General features: G+C 38.7%; 2 protein-coding genes and 1 long non-coding RNA gene across 3 annotated transcripts in view; 2 read left to right on the forward strand and 1 right to left on the reverse strand.

Annotated features, from left to right (window-relative positions):
• Positions 1-1600: 1600 nt before the first annotated feature.
• On the reverse strand, positions 1601-6859 carry nppc (natriuretic peptide C). The gene is made up of 3 exons (XM_088616855.1): positions 6621-6859; positions 4017-4300; positions 1601-2060 (listed from the first exon to the last, which is right to left on the reverse strand). Exons 1-2 carry the CDS (start codon positions 6711-6713, stop codon positions 4037-4039), a joined length of 357 nt encoding a protein of 118 aa, XP_088472981.1. The 5' UTR covers positions 6714-6859; the 3' UTR covers positions 1601-2060; positions 4017-4036.
• LOC148677033 (uncharacterized) lies at positions 5755-6792 on the forward strand. The gene is made up of 2 exons (XR_015929545.1): positions 5755-5889; positions 6523-6792. It is a non-coding gene; the product is annotated as an uncharacterized LOC148677033 (long non-coding RNA).
• A 3980-nt stretch (positions 6860-10839) lies between the features above and the next one.
• dis3l2 (DIS3 like 3'-5' exoribonuclease 2) overlaps positions 10840-17740 on the forward strand; it is a 137139-nt gene continuing 130238 nt past the window's right edge. The window contains exon 1 of the mRNA XM_088616872.1: positions 10840-10942. The gene's annotated coding sequence lies outside the window, so the exon portion shown is untranslated. The remainder of the gene's footprint in view (positions 10943-17740) is intronic.

The raw sequence follows: 17740 nt of genomic DNA on the forward strand, positions 1-17740 counted from the left end.
AGCATTTTTTGTAAAAAAATAATTTTCTTGCTGTGTTAAATCTAGAAGAGAAATGTTAAATAGTAAATGTTCTTGCCAGTCCACTGTGTACCCACATCATATTCATGTGTTTTCCTCTAGTGGTGTCGGATACTGGCTTTGTTGACTCTGATGAAGATTTTGTTATTCTCTGTCATGCTGATTGGGCCCTATCAAACTGTAGAAGAACTGGTCTTTCTGTAGGTGTTTGTGAGCTTCAGAGCCTCACTGCCATGAAGGCTGATGATGGATTTTAAGAAGCCTTTAGGTTTTAATGAAAGGGGAAATGAGCCTTGCACGTATTCTTCTACAGTAGAAATGCATGCGTTAGGGGGTTCCAGGCAGAAGTATACAACAAAACTTTGATAAAAATCAGTTTTTTAGTGGATTAAAAGTTTAGTTCTCAGACTAGATGTGTGTTACAGAAAATCCCAAATAAGCAGAAGCAGGTTTTGACTTCACACCTCTCTTGACTTCACATCACCTGCATGTCCACTCTGCCTCTCTCCTGCTCCCGCCTCCTCTCCACTCCCGGCTTTTGTTCTCTCATGCTTAATCAACAGCTGGTTTTCCTCTCTCTCTCACATCTGAAGAAGGCTCCACAGACGAAACGTTGTGTTTCTTTTCTTTTCAGCGTGGAATAAACCTGTGCTTGTTCCTTTGACGTAATTATAATACCAGGTATCTGCAGTGAGTTGGATAGATAGAGTGTGTAAAGTTACATGACTTTAATGAGGGCCAGTGTATCTACAGTTTTCCATGCAAGCTCAACTCTAAACAAGCCACACCAACTGGTTACTGGTTTTACTGGACCAAGTTTACAATTTTACAGAGCTCTTCTGGTACTGTTGCTTTCAGGAGACTTTTAAAGTCAGTAGACACACCATTCAGAACCCAGATTGGGCACGCCTGTCTTGATCATCCTGAGACTGCACAGTTTGTGATCTCTGTAGCTCCCTCTGTTGTTTAAAATGAGGTGCAATTGCCTTTTCCTCCGTACAGTTACCACCATATACCTTTTATTCAGATCTTTGTCTTAGAATCCACTGTGTACAACTAGACAAATAGTCAGGAACAAATGTAATGTCCCCCTTTTCAATATTTTTGTGTATCAAATATGTTTTTTTGGTTGGTTTTGCATCATTTTCCTCTTCTCCCCTAGTAGTCTTAGATGAAAATATATTCACAGAGCAAACACATTTTTCTAATGTTACTTTTGAGAAATGCACTGTATAAAGTCCAGCATGGATATATTATAAAATGGTGAAACAAATGTATAAATTTTCAGCTCCAGTGCCTGTTTTTTTTACCAAGCAGAAAGACCTGGGCAGAGTGATGAAAAGGAGCTGAAAATATTCTATTTAAAAAAAACTGGATCCTTTAAAGGATCTTAAATTAATATTGATATCTGCATTAGAAAGGCCATAAAGTTTCATTCACTTAGATGACTGTTCCCGTGTACTAGAGATTGTTCTCCATACAAGACTCAAGTACATAGAAAGAAAAGCAAGGAGCTACAAAAACATAGTGTCACAGATGTCCAACAGAATTCCACAGAACAAACTTGGGAGAGACTCAGAAGTGCATGTGGAATGGTTTTTCATTTTTTAAAACATTTACAGCTATTTAAGACAAAAAAAATGTTACAAACGTGTTTGACCTGCAGTTTAAATCCATTTCAAAATGTTACATAAATAAAACTCATATTTATAAATATCTCTTTTATAAACATATAAATAGTTTTCTTAAACATAAATACATTTATGCAGGAATGAAGTACATGAATTTACAGCAGCGACAATATACAGCTTTGCAGTTTTAGTGTCTACATCATTGTCCGCCTTTTTGTAGCGTTTATTTTTTATGTATATTTTTTTCGGAATTTTTTTTTTCTCTTAGTGTTCTGTAACGCTGGTGATGGTGGTTCGTTGTACCAAAATTCGAACCAGTCAGTTTCTTGAAAAGAGAGGGTGCTTTCTGTTTTCCTCAGGTAAAGAGCAACCACAGCCGAGTTTGTCCAAACCCATCGTCCAATGAAGGTTCTGGAAAAAAAAAAGAAGTTTTACCATCAAATGAATTTCCTCGTTGCAAAATTCTGAGACAAGAATAAAATCTGCCATAAGTAATACCATTGGCATTTATTTTTTTCCTGCTTGCTTAACTCAATGTCAATCTTCGTAAAATCAGTGTTGATGGAGTTTATGAGATGTACTGTCAGTAAGAACATTCAGAAATGAGAGATGGCCATTTGGCCCCTCTGAAGTAGCTCATTGATTCAAAGATCTCATCCCGTGTTTTTAGTTTTGGAAGAAGCCAGGGTATCGGCTTCAACGACAAGACTGGGAAGCATTTCTTTTAAAAAAAAAGATGATAGTCTCCTCATTTAGTTATTACCCCCACCAAAATGTACTTTGACAGAGCAAGCATGCTCTTTTGATAGGAAAAAGTATTAACGAGGAACACTCCTAACCCTTTCTCTCACTCCAGGGGGGTCAGAGTGGGGAAACAGGGAAAGGGGATGATCGATTGCACAAAATGGAAAAAGTAAGACACATTCACCCACTGACACACACAGAGCTTCAGCTGACTTTGGAAAGAGAGATTACGTACGCCCGGTCTCAGAGAACATTTTACAGCCATAGTCTGAAGCCATATGTGTACTTTGCTTCAGTTAACTGTGGATCACCTCATATCTTTATCACTAAATTAGTTAATGTTTTATACACATTTACTGTATGCTGACCTACAAATTCCTGTAATGAGCCATGCTAAAGGACATGTAAGGTGTCAGCTGCCTATGACATGATCCCTAATAATGCAACCTCTAATCTCAGGGCACTTACACTAGTTTATTACTGATGGTAATGGTCACATTTTCCCACTTACACACGTGCAAGGTGGTAAGGCGGTATAGTACATTCAAAGAACTATCCATAAGCATTTTCATTCAGTGCACATTTCGTTTCTTGTGTGGTGTTCGGATTTCATTGTGCCAGGACAGACTGATGTCTACAGTTCTGAAACAACCTTGACACATGAAGAACATTTAGACTACAAAAAACACTTGTACTCAGTGCACTCAGTGATAATTAAGAAATTCTTTGTCCTATATTTAATCCCTGATCCTTTGTTAGTGTCCAATAATGTATACTTTATTAAAGACAATCTTTGCTGTGGATACATTTAATTAAGTAAATATTTTTCTTTTAATTTTATGTGTATACAGACTTCTTTTCCAGCTACTGGGAGCATCAATAAATGGCATTCTGCACCCAGTATGACATTATTTCCCCATGATTCCTTTATTTTTGTCCTTTTATCTTAATACATCCCTCAAATGTACAAAATAAATATTGGACTTTATTGTTTATTAGAAACGTAAAGATTTGCCTATTTCTTTTATTCCCTAAAAATACAGGAGGCATCCTGCTTTAGCAGCAGCACAAATAACAAAAACATTGTGTTTTCCAATTATGACACAATGTCAAATTGTTTTGACATAATTTAAGTAAGCAAGTGCTTTTTTTGCACAATTAATTGACAGTGTGATCAGTGTGAATTTCATTTGAGTCCCAACCTCACTGTAACCTGGATCCAAAATTACTAAGAGTGCCTTTCGCTAACACTCCCAAAAAAAAATTTTTTACATGAAGAAACACTATATTCCAAGTACACATATACAGTGTGTTTATGGTTACAATTCAAAATATGGAATTCGAAATTAATCCGAAAGCTCTTTTCACCCATACCACCTGAAGAGAATGATAATGCAGTGTTAATAACCCTGTAATAGGTGACCCTTATAAATGATTACTTGCATGGCTGTCAACCAGATTTGGATATTTGTCATTTATACATGCTTTATTAATGACTACTTCACTGTTAACGACTGCCAAGCACTCACAACATGAGATTTGCGCGTCTATGTTTTGCGTCTCCCATACTGCTGACGTCAGCTCACATCCTCCTAGAGTTTGCCACCCCGGTGCTTCACTTACCGCCTCTGGGCGCTGTCTCTTTAGCAGCCGAGGCCGCTGATGGTCCCTATTCTGTCAATCTTGTGGCCGAAGCAGCCCCGGGATCCCCCTTTCTTCACGGCGCCCTTGAACTTCCGCGGGCTGGGCTGGTCGTTCAGAATCCGCGCCCAGGCTGCCTTCGCCCGGGTGTCCAGGCGCAGGTCCCGGAGGAGTCGCACCCTAGACCTTGCACTCTCAAGTTTGCCTTCCGTCTCCCCCGATGCTAGGTACTCGGACAGCTCTTCGCCTAGCAAGCTTCTAAGAGACTAAAACAAAGAGATAAAGAAGAAAAAGACGTCAGCTCTCGGCTTCCCTGGTCAGACCTGTGGCAGCTGGACTCACGCATGGTCCGTCTGTGAATCCAGTAACTGTCTTCATACAGCAAGACTGGTCGCCACAGCAGTTCTCTTTCCAGCAGGAACTTATTGCTTGAGCATCTTAATACTCTGCGTTAATAAAATGACCCTCTGTGTTTTGGTTCAGCATGATTTATTTAACCGGACAACTGTTGCGTGTAACCACACGGCACCTGAACGGCTCGCACCGTTCGTTATTTTATGTAAACCAAAGTAAATCGGGAATTCCGATTGTAAACATATTACAATACGCTTTTCCCCCTTTAGTTTCCAGTCATTGTATGTCATTATTTTATTTGTGATCATCCACAAAGAGATGATCACAGGTTTAGATGACTGTAATGTGCAGCCATTCACTGAAAATCAGCAGCAGGAGTGAATATAAGACTCTACGGTCTCACACTTCTCTAGCCAGTCATATGTGGCGGAGAGAGATGCAAAATGCACCAAAAGAGAGTTGGAATCACATTTTGTTGTCCATTTAACGCCTCTCTGCAGATCAGAATCTCTCCTGCTTTCTTTTGCTTCTGTAATACTTAGTATATTCCCTTCTGTGTTTTCTGCGGTGTTGGAGCAGGGAACATATTTTCCGTAGAGGCTGTGAGAGTGCAGGCGCCACTCTCCATAAGGAATCATCAACAGCTCACCTGGAACCTGCCAGGGTAGGTGCAGATGTGAGCTATAGAGGAGGATGGCACAATGACAAACAGCCACTAACAGCTTTATTTTACTTGACCTTCAGCTCAATCCACAAACCGTCCTTACTAATCGAGTTTAATATTGCAGAAGTCTTTAAGCTGTCGACTTCATGCTCATGTGGATGCAGGAGCTACTGGATATACGGTAGGCTAAGTCATTGTCTACAAAGGTTAAAGGTTTAGTTTAAGGAGCCTATTTAACGTTAAGTATTGCAATAAAGTAGAGAAGCTCTCCTATTCAAACTGGGGACATGGGTAAGAACAGAGTATCTTCTTATCAACTGTTGGAGGTGCTATTGAGACATTGCTGTGGATACTTTGCTGTGTTTTTTTTTCCATTTTAGCATAACCTACATCGATTTTAACACTTTCCCGTTGTTACATCCTAGTAAATTTCCATGTGGGAAGATTCAGATAAGTGAGAGTTCACGCCACCTCCTAAAGAAAAAATACTTTTTTAAAGATATGTCCGTATTAAGACATTACCCAATAAAAACTTCATTGGAAAATGAAAGATATGTGTTATTTCAATAGATAAATTCCGTGAAGATACTTACATTATACGGAAAGGAAATTGTCCTGTTTGTCTTTTCTTTTACTGCTTTCCATCGATTTGGTCACAATGCCCATGTATGATGCACAGGTACTACACTACTACCGCAGTGGGGCTTTTGTCACTGATGTCCGCTAAACGTTTTACGAGCTCCGAAAGTGGGACAAAGAGGTTCAGTCACTAAGTTATTAAAATTATCTTAAATTTTTTTTTTCTGTTAGACGGGTCTGAAACTACAAGAAGCTACGGTAAGCCCTCATCTCTTTTACCATCGTATCTGCGCGTTTCTGTACTTCTGAGTGTCTGGGTACCAGAATACAGTTCTAGGAATGTGATGCATCCCGGAACATGACATAGGTGCGATACTTGCAGCTACCAAAGAAGAACATGCTATTAAGATAATTTGTACGTTTCCTCATATGTCATGTTTTCTTACGCACCATGCGTAAAAGTTTATTTCTTAGTTTTTAAAATTAAGAAATAATAAGTACTTATAATGATGATGGGTTTTAGTCATCTCTAACACTACAGGGTCATGAGAGTGAACCTTTAATAAAAATAGAACTGTGTTTTTCCTTCAATGAACTTCAAAACTTCGAAGTTTAAAAATGTATGCAACCAACTATTTTTGAACACCATGAAGAAAACGTTCCCACCACTTTATTAATGGATGAACAGGTTAATATGTTGTTCAAAACGTATTTTAATGCGGCTGTTATTGTTATTGTTTTAGTACTACTCGTAGGAATAGTTGCGCCAAAAGCAAAAAAAAACTAAAGTAACAGCCGAGCATAACTGCAAGGAGTCGTAGAAAAGTTAGTTTAAATGGTTTAAGAAATAATATCAACTAACCGTTAAACGCACTGTCAATTATTTTTCAGACAAAAGAATACGCCACCACCGAAAACAACAATGGATCATTACGCTGGATATCACAAGGCTATACTAACGGAGTCTATACCGTGTAAATCTGATTTACCTTTTGCTGTGCCGGCGTCAAAGGTTTAGCCTCCATGCTCACTGAAAGCAGAGTCATCAATAGTCCACAAGCCACCAAATGCGAGATATTCATTTCTGCTCAGTGGCGAACTCGAAGACTGGGTTCCTTCTGGTTACAATAAAATCTTCGGATCGAGGTCGGTTCTCAGCAAGTGGATTGTCTTGCCTCGCTTACTCCAAGATACTCAAGTTCTGCACTGCTAGAGAGGAACACCATTCACGCTTTTTATAACCCAGCGATGATGTCATCCAGGCTTTGTAATAGTGTCCCCCCCCCTCCCACCCCCCCTTCTGTTGTGATATGTTGCCAATTTTTTTTTTACCTGTTAATTTTCGCGGTAGTGTGTTTTTGTACGCGTGTATGTTATAATATGCTATACCGCTTTTAGTCTGTGTATTGTTTACAGCAGTTAGGACGTGGATATGGTCTCTTCTGGGGTAAAACCTCATACGGGTGCTTCCAGAGTTACCTATCTTTTGTCTGGCTATAGAGCAATCTGGCATGTCCTTCTCTCGTTTATAACAAGGATGTTTGGAGGTTTTTACAATTAACCATTCACTTAAAAGAATAAACTGCGCTCCTTGTATTAATGATGCCAAACAAATGCATAAGCGGGACACTTCAAAGCAAAATCCCGCAAGTCATTTATGGTCGTGTTCAGGTTTTCTGATCTACTGTACAAGGAGTTACGGTACCACTGATTCGAAACAACGTGAAATAGGGACAAACTGGTTTATCGAGAAGAACTTTAACACGATCTGTTTATTTAGCCCTAGAATATAACTTTTTTCTCTATATTTAACAATTAGCCGATTCCCATCTCCCCTCACTGGATATCTGCGTGCGCCCACTGCTGATGTCCAGGGACTCACGGATAACCCATCTTAACGTTTCGTTTTAATTTGATTTGGAATTTAATATATGTGCAGTTTATATATACATACGCCTTAGCGTAAGAGAGCCTACTTTGTTTTTTAAAATGTATTTTGAAATCTGAGCAGTTGTTGGTCTAGAGAAAATTTGACAAGTGCATTCTGTAGCCAGTTTTGTTTCCGTTATCAACTTTTGTGGGTGTTGAAGGCGTTTTTTTTCTTTTCGTTACAGTCTTTTCATAAATCTTTTATGTTTTTTTTAATTAAAAATGAATGCGTATAATGTAATATCACATTACGATTATTGCGTCATATGAAAAGTCCCGTTTTAATTTTGAAAAAAAAACCCGTCTTCCTATACTGTATTTAGCTGAGTGCAATATATATCTAGTTTAATGTATGGGGAGTTGATCATTTCTAAAGAAGATGCGGGCTACGTTTACCTGTACTTTAGAGTTACACTAGTGATGACACCAAAATTTTAAGTTTGCGAATGAAGAGATCATATGCATCAAATTAATTTGGAGATTCACACTGCAAATATTCCAAATTATGCATTTATCGCGCGTTGATCCCATTACCCCACAGCTCTTCCGAAACCCTTAAACTTAAAATTTAAGATTAAATCACTTGAAGACAATGATGTCTTATTTTTTCTTCTTGTATTCCAAAACTTCTTGTTTACACCTTCTTCGTTTTTCCAGAAAGACGGATAGATCCCGACTTTGCTCAATGGATTTTAAAGATGCTTGGTTTGGAAATGCTGTGCTTAATTCTATCAGTATTTGCGTGATATTTTCAGATGATGTGATTTGACCAAAATGCTTTAACTGACAGTCGATTTACTAGGTTAATATGTGCTATTCGAGAAGGATGGGATATTGCGGTCAATTCCAACCCACTAGGTACTCTTTAAAAATATGTTTCGCCTGTAAGCTACAGTGCTCATTGTGCGCTTCTTCAACAAATAAGCATTTTTGCGAAAAACTGAAGGACACCTGCTCTGTAGAACGACGTTTAATTCTCCTACAGACAGCGCAGACTTCAGATGCCAGAGGAGTGCGTCTTTTTACTGCCCGCTGTAGCCCTGCTAATGCGGAGTTTATATATAATTGCTGCTTTTGGTATGTGTGATTACCCAACACAACTGGCCAAAACGAAATGCCATTTTCAGTACAAACAATAATATATTATGACTTTTGTATTTTCGCTTATAGATTTTTATGCGCGGTTGCAATGCGGGTCCTTTTGCATGTCACGGGTAAGTGAATAGTCTTAATATCTTGAGGGTGGTTATTGAGAAGGAAGTGGGCAGACAGGTGGGGATCACTGAATTATTGTAGTCTCGAGGAGCGTGTTCAGTCTGTAGTAAGAGACAGTCTTCACTCTGAGAGTGGTCGAAGCCGTGGGGTTTGTCTTCCGGAGAAAACGTACAGTAAGAATTCTCTATAATTACTCCCACGCCGCACAGCAAACAAGAATCCGACGCTTTAGTTCACGAGAAAGAGCTGTTCGTTGCCAAATCCTGAAATGCTGAAAGAGGTGTATTAAGCGTGATTTCCAGTGTTCTGCTACTTTGTCCGAACTAACCACACAGATGTTTTTATGTTATCCCTGTCATTTTCATCTACTCCGTGAAAACGAATAAAAAATGCCTCGAGTTACATGTATTTTATAACAATTATTACAAAATAACAATATTAAACTGTTCTGAATGTGCTGTTTAAGAGGCTATATATTTGGCCATTTTCGCCTTCCCCGGTCTTTTTCAAAATCCTTTTCTCTAGTCATGGTATGGATGACTCTTCCTCTTCCATTTTCCTTTGTTTTCTAATCAGCTTACACAAGTATGGTAGAGTGATAAATACTTCAGATTTCCCTTTAGTTCACAGTCTAAGCAAGACCAAAGTATCCGAACACTGGAAATGGGAATGAGTTACATGAGGAGAAGAACGTTAGAAGACATTGGTAGATACACGTTCAAGATTTCTGACTTGAGAGCTGTGTGATGTCAATTTCTGATCTTGTTGAAACCCATTCTCAGATGAAAAGAAGGAATTTGGATGTGGTGACACTTCGTGCAATTGGCAAAGCTGTTCCCGATGGCTTGACAAATGGTGTATTTATTGATCACATAAACCGTGACAACTGAGAACCGGTAGAGTGAAGAGCTGCCTTACAGTGCTGCTGGACCCCGCTTTCAGGTTTGGAGACCTTCTGTGAGGAGTGTGCATGTTCTAGTTCGTGCACACGGGTTTTCACCGGCACCGGGAGAGCCTCAGAGTCAAGTCGCTGCTACTCCAGAGCGAAAGGAGCTGATTGAGGTGGTCTGGGCATCTCATAAGGATGCCCCCCTGGTCGGTCGGATTCCACTGGAGCTGTTCCAGGCACGTCCCACTGAGTGGAGACCCATTGACAGACCCTGGACAGGCTGCAGGGATTATATCTCTCGGCTGGCTTGGGAGCGCCTGGGGATCCCCCCTGGAATCTGTACTGGGGACAGGGAAGTCTGGGCTGATCTACTCGGTCTACTGCAGCCACGACCCTCACGAGGGAAAGCAGAGTGAAAATGGATGGATGGATAGATGGGTATTCACCGGGTCTTCCCAACTTCAAAAAAGACATGCTGGCTGGGCTATTGTTGTCTCTTGTCCACGTCTGCTTGTGCGTCTGTGTCTGCCCTGTGATGCACTGATTCCATCCAGGATGCAATTCCAACTTGCGCCCTGGCTCCGCCAGGATAGGATCTGCCTCAGCACAGTAGGACGAAGCCGCTATGGAACATAGATGAATAGATGAAAACTGTGATTTGGGAAACAGCAGTGGTGGCTAGGATAAAAAAATTGCAGTTCACTGTCCTGATTCCAAATTAAGAATTACTTGTAATCATTCATCAAAAGCTTCTCAAGCTACACCCGACAGTTAACAACAACAATTCATTTAATTTATGGAGCATGAATTTGTTTCATGCCTATGGACCCCAAACCACTGTAGATAGGAAGAGGCACTGAAGTACATAGCAAATGAGGTAAAGAATTGAGAAATTCCCTCTCCAGTCGAATGAAGGGAGATCATTAGGGTAGTCCAGAGTGGAAATGAGCCAGACAGCAGGGTTAAGCCTCCTGCCCTTACGAATAGAGCCATGGGATCTTTAATGACCAAGCAGTCAGACCGACAGCTTAACATCTCATCCAAAGGCAACTCCTACAACACGCTGCCCCTGCTCACTATCCTGGGTTATTCGTATGTGGAAATTCTGTTTTTGGGGGACAAGTGCACCCTTCCGGTTCACTAGCATCGTCTAAAGCAATTTTCTTGTTTTCCTAGGAGGTTTCCCATCCCAGTGCTGCTGAGGCCGTCTTGCTGACCTGAAAAGAGTAGATCATGCGAGACAGTGGTAATGACACTGCCAACTTACTTCTTCGGCAGGTAGACTTCTGCTAACAACTAACTCATTCATACAAACAGCATTTTATCTAAGCATGGCTGCCCATTCCAAAGGGGAGAATAACTCAACTGACAGGTTACCCAGAGCAGGGGCAGACATACTTCTGTAATGTTTCATGAGCAAGTCAGGGGCTTAAAGAGAAAGAAATCAAAACAGAAGTGGCGGTCTATCTGAAGTGTCTTCTACGTGATTGTCCTGAGACAATGAAAGCTGCCCTCTTGAGCTGTGGGAAACGGCGGATTATATCAGAGCGGAGTGACTAAGAGTCAATTGTTCCGTACTGTCCACTCCTGCAGAATTTTCCCTTCACAGCTGTTCTTCTTTAGCATCCTTGCTGGCTGAGAGGTTCTGGATAGTCCATGATCAGCTTTATGCCAGCAAGGGTCCAGAAGCCAATGGCCATTTACCTATATACAGTAGCTTTTAAAACATCTGCTTTCATTTCCAATTCTCAGTATTCAGAATTTGTACAGAATGGTTAAAAGCTTCATTTGATTTACATAAGATATTGCCTACGTATGCATAAAACACTCAGCAAAAGTTTCAAGATTTTAGTAGATGCCAAACCTAATAGCCCTCCCAGGGAGATGTTGTGGTTTGGGATTTTGTATCTTTCTAATTCATTTGAAAATAAGTCCATTATTTGGTATCACTCATTTGATGTGTGGCAGACTGACGTGCGTGTGACGAAAACAGAGATTCTATACTCAGTCAATTGAGTTGAATTGACCAGCATTTTCATATCATTTCCCATTTTAAGTCTTTGCTTCTTTGTGTTTCTTGCAAATGTTTTTTTTTTAAAAGAAATTCATTGAATGAACAAACCTTGTTACACAACCTGGCTGGAACAAAAAGGATAGACTGTCATGTCATTAGGTTTGAATACTGCTCCCTCCACTGCACTATAGCATAGGAATGAATGAAATGGTCACAGTTAAAATAAGCAACACTTTAGTTTAACTTAAAAGGCAATATGTCATCGGTTCTTCCTATAACCCATCGCATGACAGTCATGTCAAAACTGATACACACTGTATGTACATGTAAATACATGTATGTACAACAGGCAGAATGGTACTTATAGTACTGTGAAAATAATACAAAATCTGAAGAACAATGACCCTTAAAAATGTCAAATGGCTTTTTTAGAAAATCGGCAAGTTGATCTATTGTTACAGGGCCTTACAAAAGTGTTTCTTATGTTGTGAAATTACAAAATGACTTAATATTTTATTCAAGATGTGAATGTTCAAACTGAAGATTTCCAACGGCCACTTAGGTTAAAGTAAATGCCAGCAAAAACTAAAGAGAAAATATTGATTGCGTGAGCATTCAGATCCATAACTCAGTATATGGTGAAAGAATCTTTAGAAGTAATTAGAGCCACAGTAAATACAGCCTTGGTAGGGTAAGTCTCTACCAAGTTTGCACACCCATATGACAATTTCTGGCCATATGTCTTGGTGGATTAGCACAAATTGTCTCAGGTTGCTTAGGGATCACTTATGGACAATAGTTTTTAAGTCTTTCCACAAATTCTCTAGCGTATTAACGTATTCAATGTCTTTGACTGGGTCACTGATGCACTTTCTTATTCTTAAGTCACTCCAGGCTTGCAGGTTTGTCCTTGTGCTTAATATCATTGTCCTGCTAAAGGGTACATTTTTGTTCCAGTTTTAGGTCTGAAGCAGGTTTTCCTCTAAGATTGGCCAGTACTTTGCTCCATGTTCCCATCATTCCTGACAAGCTTCCCTGGTGACTTTTGTGAAGTCACCAGGATCTGTTAACCCTTGGATATTTGTCATATTGAAGATAATGAACTCTGTCAAAGGCACTGTTGACTTCATGGTGCCTTCCCTAAACTGGTTCCTCTTTGCCTGGCTGCTCACTCTGAAGGGACTGCTTGATTTAAGCAATGTCAGAGGGCCTTCCATTTCTTAATGTTCAACTTCACCATGCTCAAAGAGGTATTAAGGGACATTTGTATACGATTCTCTTGGTCTCTGCCTTTATAAAACTTTGTCCCTTAGTTGTTTTGAAAGCTCCTTGTCTTCTTTGCTTTACATTTACTACCTGATTGAGGGAGCTTTCAGAGATATGTATTTATTGTGATATCATATAAACCACTATTACACCTAGAGAGAGGCCACTCAACTAACTGTATGGCTTGTTAAGGTAATATTGTTTACCTAAATAATTTAGGTTTGCCAAAGAAAGGGCCTGAATACATACTATATACAAGCATGGCATCATCATTTTACTTTCGTATCAACTATTTACGTCTTTCTTTTTGTTTTTTTGCATTTAATGTGTGGAGAAGCTTCTGTTGATAACAAATATTAATTATTACTTCAAAGTGTCATGACTGTTAACTTTAAAGCCACCAAATGTGAAAATTTGCAAGCCATTGTGTAGTCCATTTGGCATGCCTGTAATCAGAATGAATGAAAGAGAAAAAACTGACTGTGTAATGTGATTTGTGTAATGCTTAATACGTTTTAATATTCTTTTGGTTGATTCTCACATTTGTCTCTTCAGTGATAATTTAGATTTCATTATTTTTTCATTATTTGCAAAGGGAGTGTAAATTTGTGCTAGTTTGGCTGTACCTGAACACTGGGTCTAAGGAACATTACACCTACACAATGCAATACTTTCCCAGAAGTAAATAATTAACCAAAGGAAAAGGGTGTGAGTAATTAAGTGTTAAATTCAATGACATCCTGAAAAAAAGTAACAAACAGTTTCCAGTTTTCAAAGACTGTAGATTAATTCTTTATGCATGTGCTCCTAGACACAAAAAACAGAAACTTTGTCATTCCCATACTCCCTGTAGCAGAGAACAAATAATGTAGTGAATGAAATGTTTTTCACATAGACACTTACACATTTATTTTTGTGATATCAGTAATATTGTTAAAGCACCCCAAAAGCAGGAAAAGATCAAGATTAGTTATGATGTAAAAGGTGCAGTTTATGCAGAAACTCATTGACGTTAATTTCTGAAGATTATTTGCCTTTAAAGTATCTTCCGATTAGCTGTCTCAATAATCTCAGGGTCTATTTATCTAAAGCAGATCCTTAGGTTTATTCGAAGTAGCTCTCGTTAGTTTATAAAATGATAAGTGGCATGAATAGTCTAGAAAATAAAAGAAAATTCAACTTGAAGGTTTAAACACTCAACTTCATTCAAAAGAGCTTTACTTTTTGTTATGTGTCTTAGCAAATAGCAAACTGGATACCAAAACTTGCCTTTATTCAGTCGACTCAATGGATGATAAAAGTAGGTATAATACTACTAATACTAATACTACAAAGAAGATTTCACTTAAGTCTAAATTAGAAATTTGTCCTGAAGACCACGTATGACTACATGTCTTGTCATCCTCTGCAGGGAATAGGATGAGGTAGTCGAAGAGCTCACCAAAAGAGGGATGTTTGTGTTTGAACCCACAATCTGTTCTCCCGTCAGTGATGGTGGAGATGGGTTTAGGCATTTCGGCAGCTTCACTGGAAAATCACTTGTGGTCCAGTGCTGGTGTGAGAACTGTGTTACCATTCAGGTTCTCATGACAAATCTGTCCTGAGCCTTGAAGCCGAGTCCTGAGCTCGACATGTGTTGCTTTCAGCACCCACTGAGTGATGACCTCACGTAATGCATTTTAACATAGCGTTCCTTTTTTCCTTCTTCTTGTTTTACAATGGGGGGACACATTTTTGTAAATGTCACAAGTGTGGGCTAACGATTTTTTTTTAAAAAGAAAAACCCGTTTAATGATGGTACAGATTTTTCCTAGTGACATCACCGAGAAATTGAGAGTTTTGAAGCCCAGACCACAGAATGTTATATACATAATTTTTTATATGATTTTCCTCTTTCTTGTGGGAGAAAAACAAAAAAACCTAATGGTTTACATCAGGAGGTCCCATTGTTGTGACCAGTGGAGACTGCTTGCTTGTACGCTGGTTGGTGTCTCTGAAGTTCTTGAATATTGTGTCCCCAGTCGTTGTTAGTGGAATACTAAATACAAGTCCATTACAGCCCTATAAATAACAACTTTATTATGCTATGCTTTATTGCATTTTACAAAGCGCAGTTCTGAAGTGTTTCACATGTGGGATCGTTCAGCATTGCGATCTGGACAGGAGTAGAAGCTGAAGAAGCAGTCCGTCTCATGTAAGGGTTCAGCCAGGTCGTTTTCAGGGATATTAGGTAACCTTTGAGAACTCACAGTGCCTTGCACGAGATTAGGGCTTGTTCATACGTGACATCATACTTCCTAATTCCAATATCTTTGTACTTTTCGAAATACATTAAAATAGAATTCCAGAGCATTGGAATCTCATAGTGTCACCTCATTTTCACTATATATCAAAGAGAGGCAGAAGCGTAGTTCTAAATTCATGGATCATCTCTATAAGTGTAGGATAATAGTTATTTTTTAGCAATTAATTAATTACTGGTGCTTGGGAAGGAAGAATTAGGACAGATTAGGGATGAATACTCACATTGGGGTGATGTAAGTGGTAGAGCCTTTCCTTGTTTGTGCAACTGAATTTGGTATAATTAGCAAACTAGTCAATTTGTAATGCAGGAAACAGGAGGATTAACAAAACCTGCAGACCTTGTGATGGAAATTTAAAAAGAAGTAGACAAAATTCAAAATTGGCCGACACCTGGCCAATGACATTTAATGCAGAAAAGTGTATAATGTTACATTTATTGGAGGTATAACCTAGAAATATAAACTGGGAAACACTGAAGGTGAAAAAGCTATGTATGAAAAAGACTTAGTTGCCTATGCTGATGCACTTGTTTCATCTTCTAGACAATGTGGTGAAGCAATAGAAAGCAAAAAGTGTAGATCAAGCAATGACAAGAACAAGCTTTAGAACAAGCTACCCAACCATGTTGTTGAATCTGATACCCTGCCTTCTTTCAAGAAGCAGCTGGATGAAATCCTTACATTATTTCGCTACTATATGAACAATCTACCGAGCTAAACGGATCAAATGGCCTCCCTTAGCTTGTAATGCCTTACAAATATTTACAGCAATACATTTACAACTTAGTTAGGCAGTTTTCCTATTGTGTTAATGTGGTTTACTACATTTTACTGTGCTTTGTTCCCCATAATTAGGTTGTGTTATGGTGTTACCTGAATATAAATACCTATGTATTTATTATGTAAGAGCAATGACAAGGACAGTTCATATGTGATTATCATATTTTTAACACAACGAATCTTACATCTTAGTTTCTCAATAAATTCTCGGTAGAACGAAAGATTGAGCTGTGAAATTGCTTCTTTGAAAATTGTAACTCAAACAGTCATTTAACCACACAATTAAACTCAGAATACTTTCAGTTACAATGACGAAATGACCAAGAGACATTTTTATATGTATATATGAATGAAAGCGTGCTATCTTGATCTTAGTTTACACAAAGTTATTTTGTTTAGAGAAACTGTCTGTGAGGCATTGAAACCACACACTTCAATGTGTTTTGGACTTGGGAAGAAAGTGCACACAGGAGCTTTTTGTTCAAAACCAATTCAAGTGTTTTTATTAATTAATTTATGTTTTGGAACATGTAGACTGCAATATGTTTCTAATTTCAATGTGGCCTGAGTTTAGTAGAGTAGTAATAACTTTAACAGTACATGTGACAAATTACTAACATTCCCTATAAAGTTGTACTGTATTTTTTGACTGATATCTTCTACATGTAACAAAAAACTTTAAAACACCTCCATTATTATTTTTGTATTGCAAAGCATGATTACCTCTATTTTAAGACAGACTAGTATTTACAATTATTATATTATTAAGCATCAATCTGTTTAACATTAAGTAGATAATGTAAAGTCTTATCTCTTAAATGTAAATTTTTTTTTTAAGTTGCAAAGTTTAATGTTACATTTTCAATGCTTAGAATGTTGTCAGTAGGGTTTTAGATTTTGTTTTCAAAACCAAACAGAAACAGTGTTCTAAGCACGTAGGTGGAACAGCAACTTCACACAACAGAAATTAACTAAAAATGAAGTCAATGCATGCATGTCTTATCTGTGGAAGATAATAAACACTGTTAAAATATTTCCGTTATATAATACTGCATAACTAGGCAGTCCAGTGGCATAGGGGTTAGTATTGCTGCCTTGTAGTGCTAGGGGCCTGGGTTCAATCCCTGGAATTTGTATGTTTTCCCTGTGTTTGTGTGGGTTTCCTCCAGGTGCTCTTGGGTTCTCCCACAGTTTAAAAACATACTGTTAGACTAATTGGCTTCTGGGAAAACTGGCTCTGGTCATTTGTGCCCTGTGATGGACTGGAGTCCTGTCCAGGATGTCTCCTGCTTCGTGGCTGTTGCTTGCTGGGATAGGTTCTGGTTCCCCTGTGACCCTGCACTGGATGAAGCAGTCGGAAAATAGATGGATGGAACACGTCATAAATGATTGGGTTACACATACTTGACAAGTACTCTTATTGTTTTTTAAACCAACCAAAATTCCCGAGGATTACATTATAGATTAAAGTAATATTACAGAACATGTCAATTGTTGGTATAGTGTTCCATCTGAAAATAATGTATAAACAGGACAAATCCAGAATTTCCAGTGCCCTTCCCACATCCCTCCCAAATCTTCCCTCACTAAAAGGAGTTCAACTAAAAGAGAAAGATATAGGAGACACGAAAAAGAGCATTACTAAATATTAATTACGCTAAACAAACTCTAGGAAGGAGAAAGTGGAAGGCCAGTCCTATCAGGTACTCAAGA

Source organism: Lepisosteus platostomus, chromosome 2 (assembly GCF_059453375.1).
Source record: "Lepisosteus platostomus isolate fLepPlt1 chromosome 2, fLepPlt1.hap1, whole genome shotgun sequence".
Classification (NCBI taxonomy): Eukaryota; Metazoa; Chordata; class Actinopteri; order Semionotiformes; family Lepisosteidae; genus Lepisosteus; species Lepisosteus platostomus.

Bases quoted from the DNA above. Each gene is read 5' to 3' on its own strand.
- nppc (XM_088616855.1), bottom strand. From the start codon at position 6,713: ATGAATATCTCGCATTTGGTGGCTTGTGGACTATTGATGACTCTGCTT. The intron at 4,301-6,620 runs GTAAATCAGATT...TCTTTGTTTTAG, and splicing joins TGACGCCGGCACAGCAAAAG to TCTCTTAGAAGCTTGCTAGG.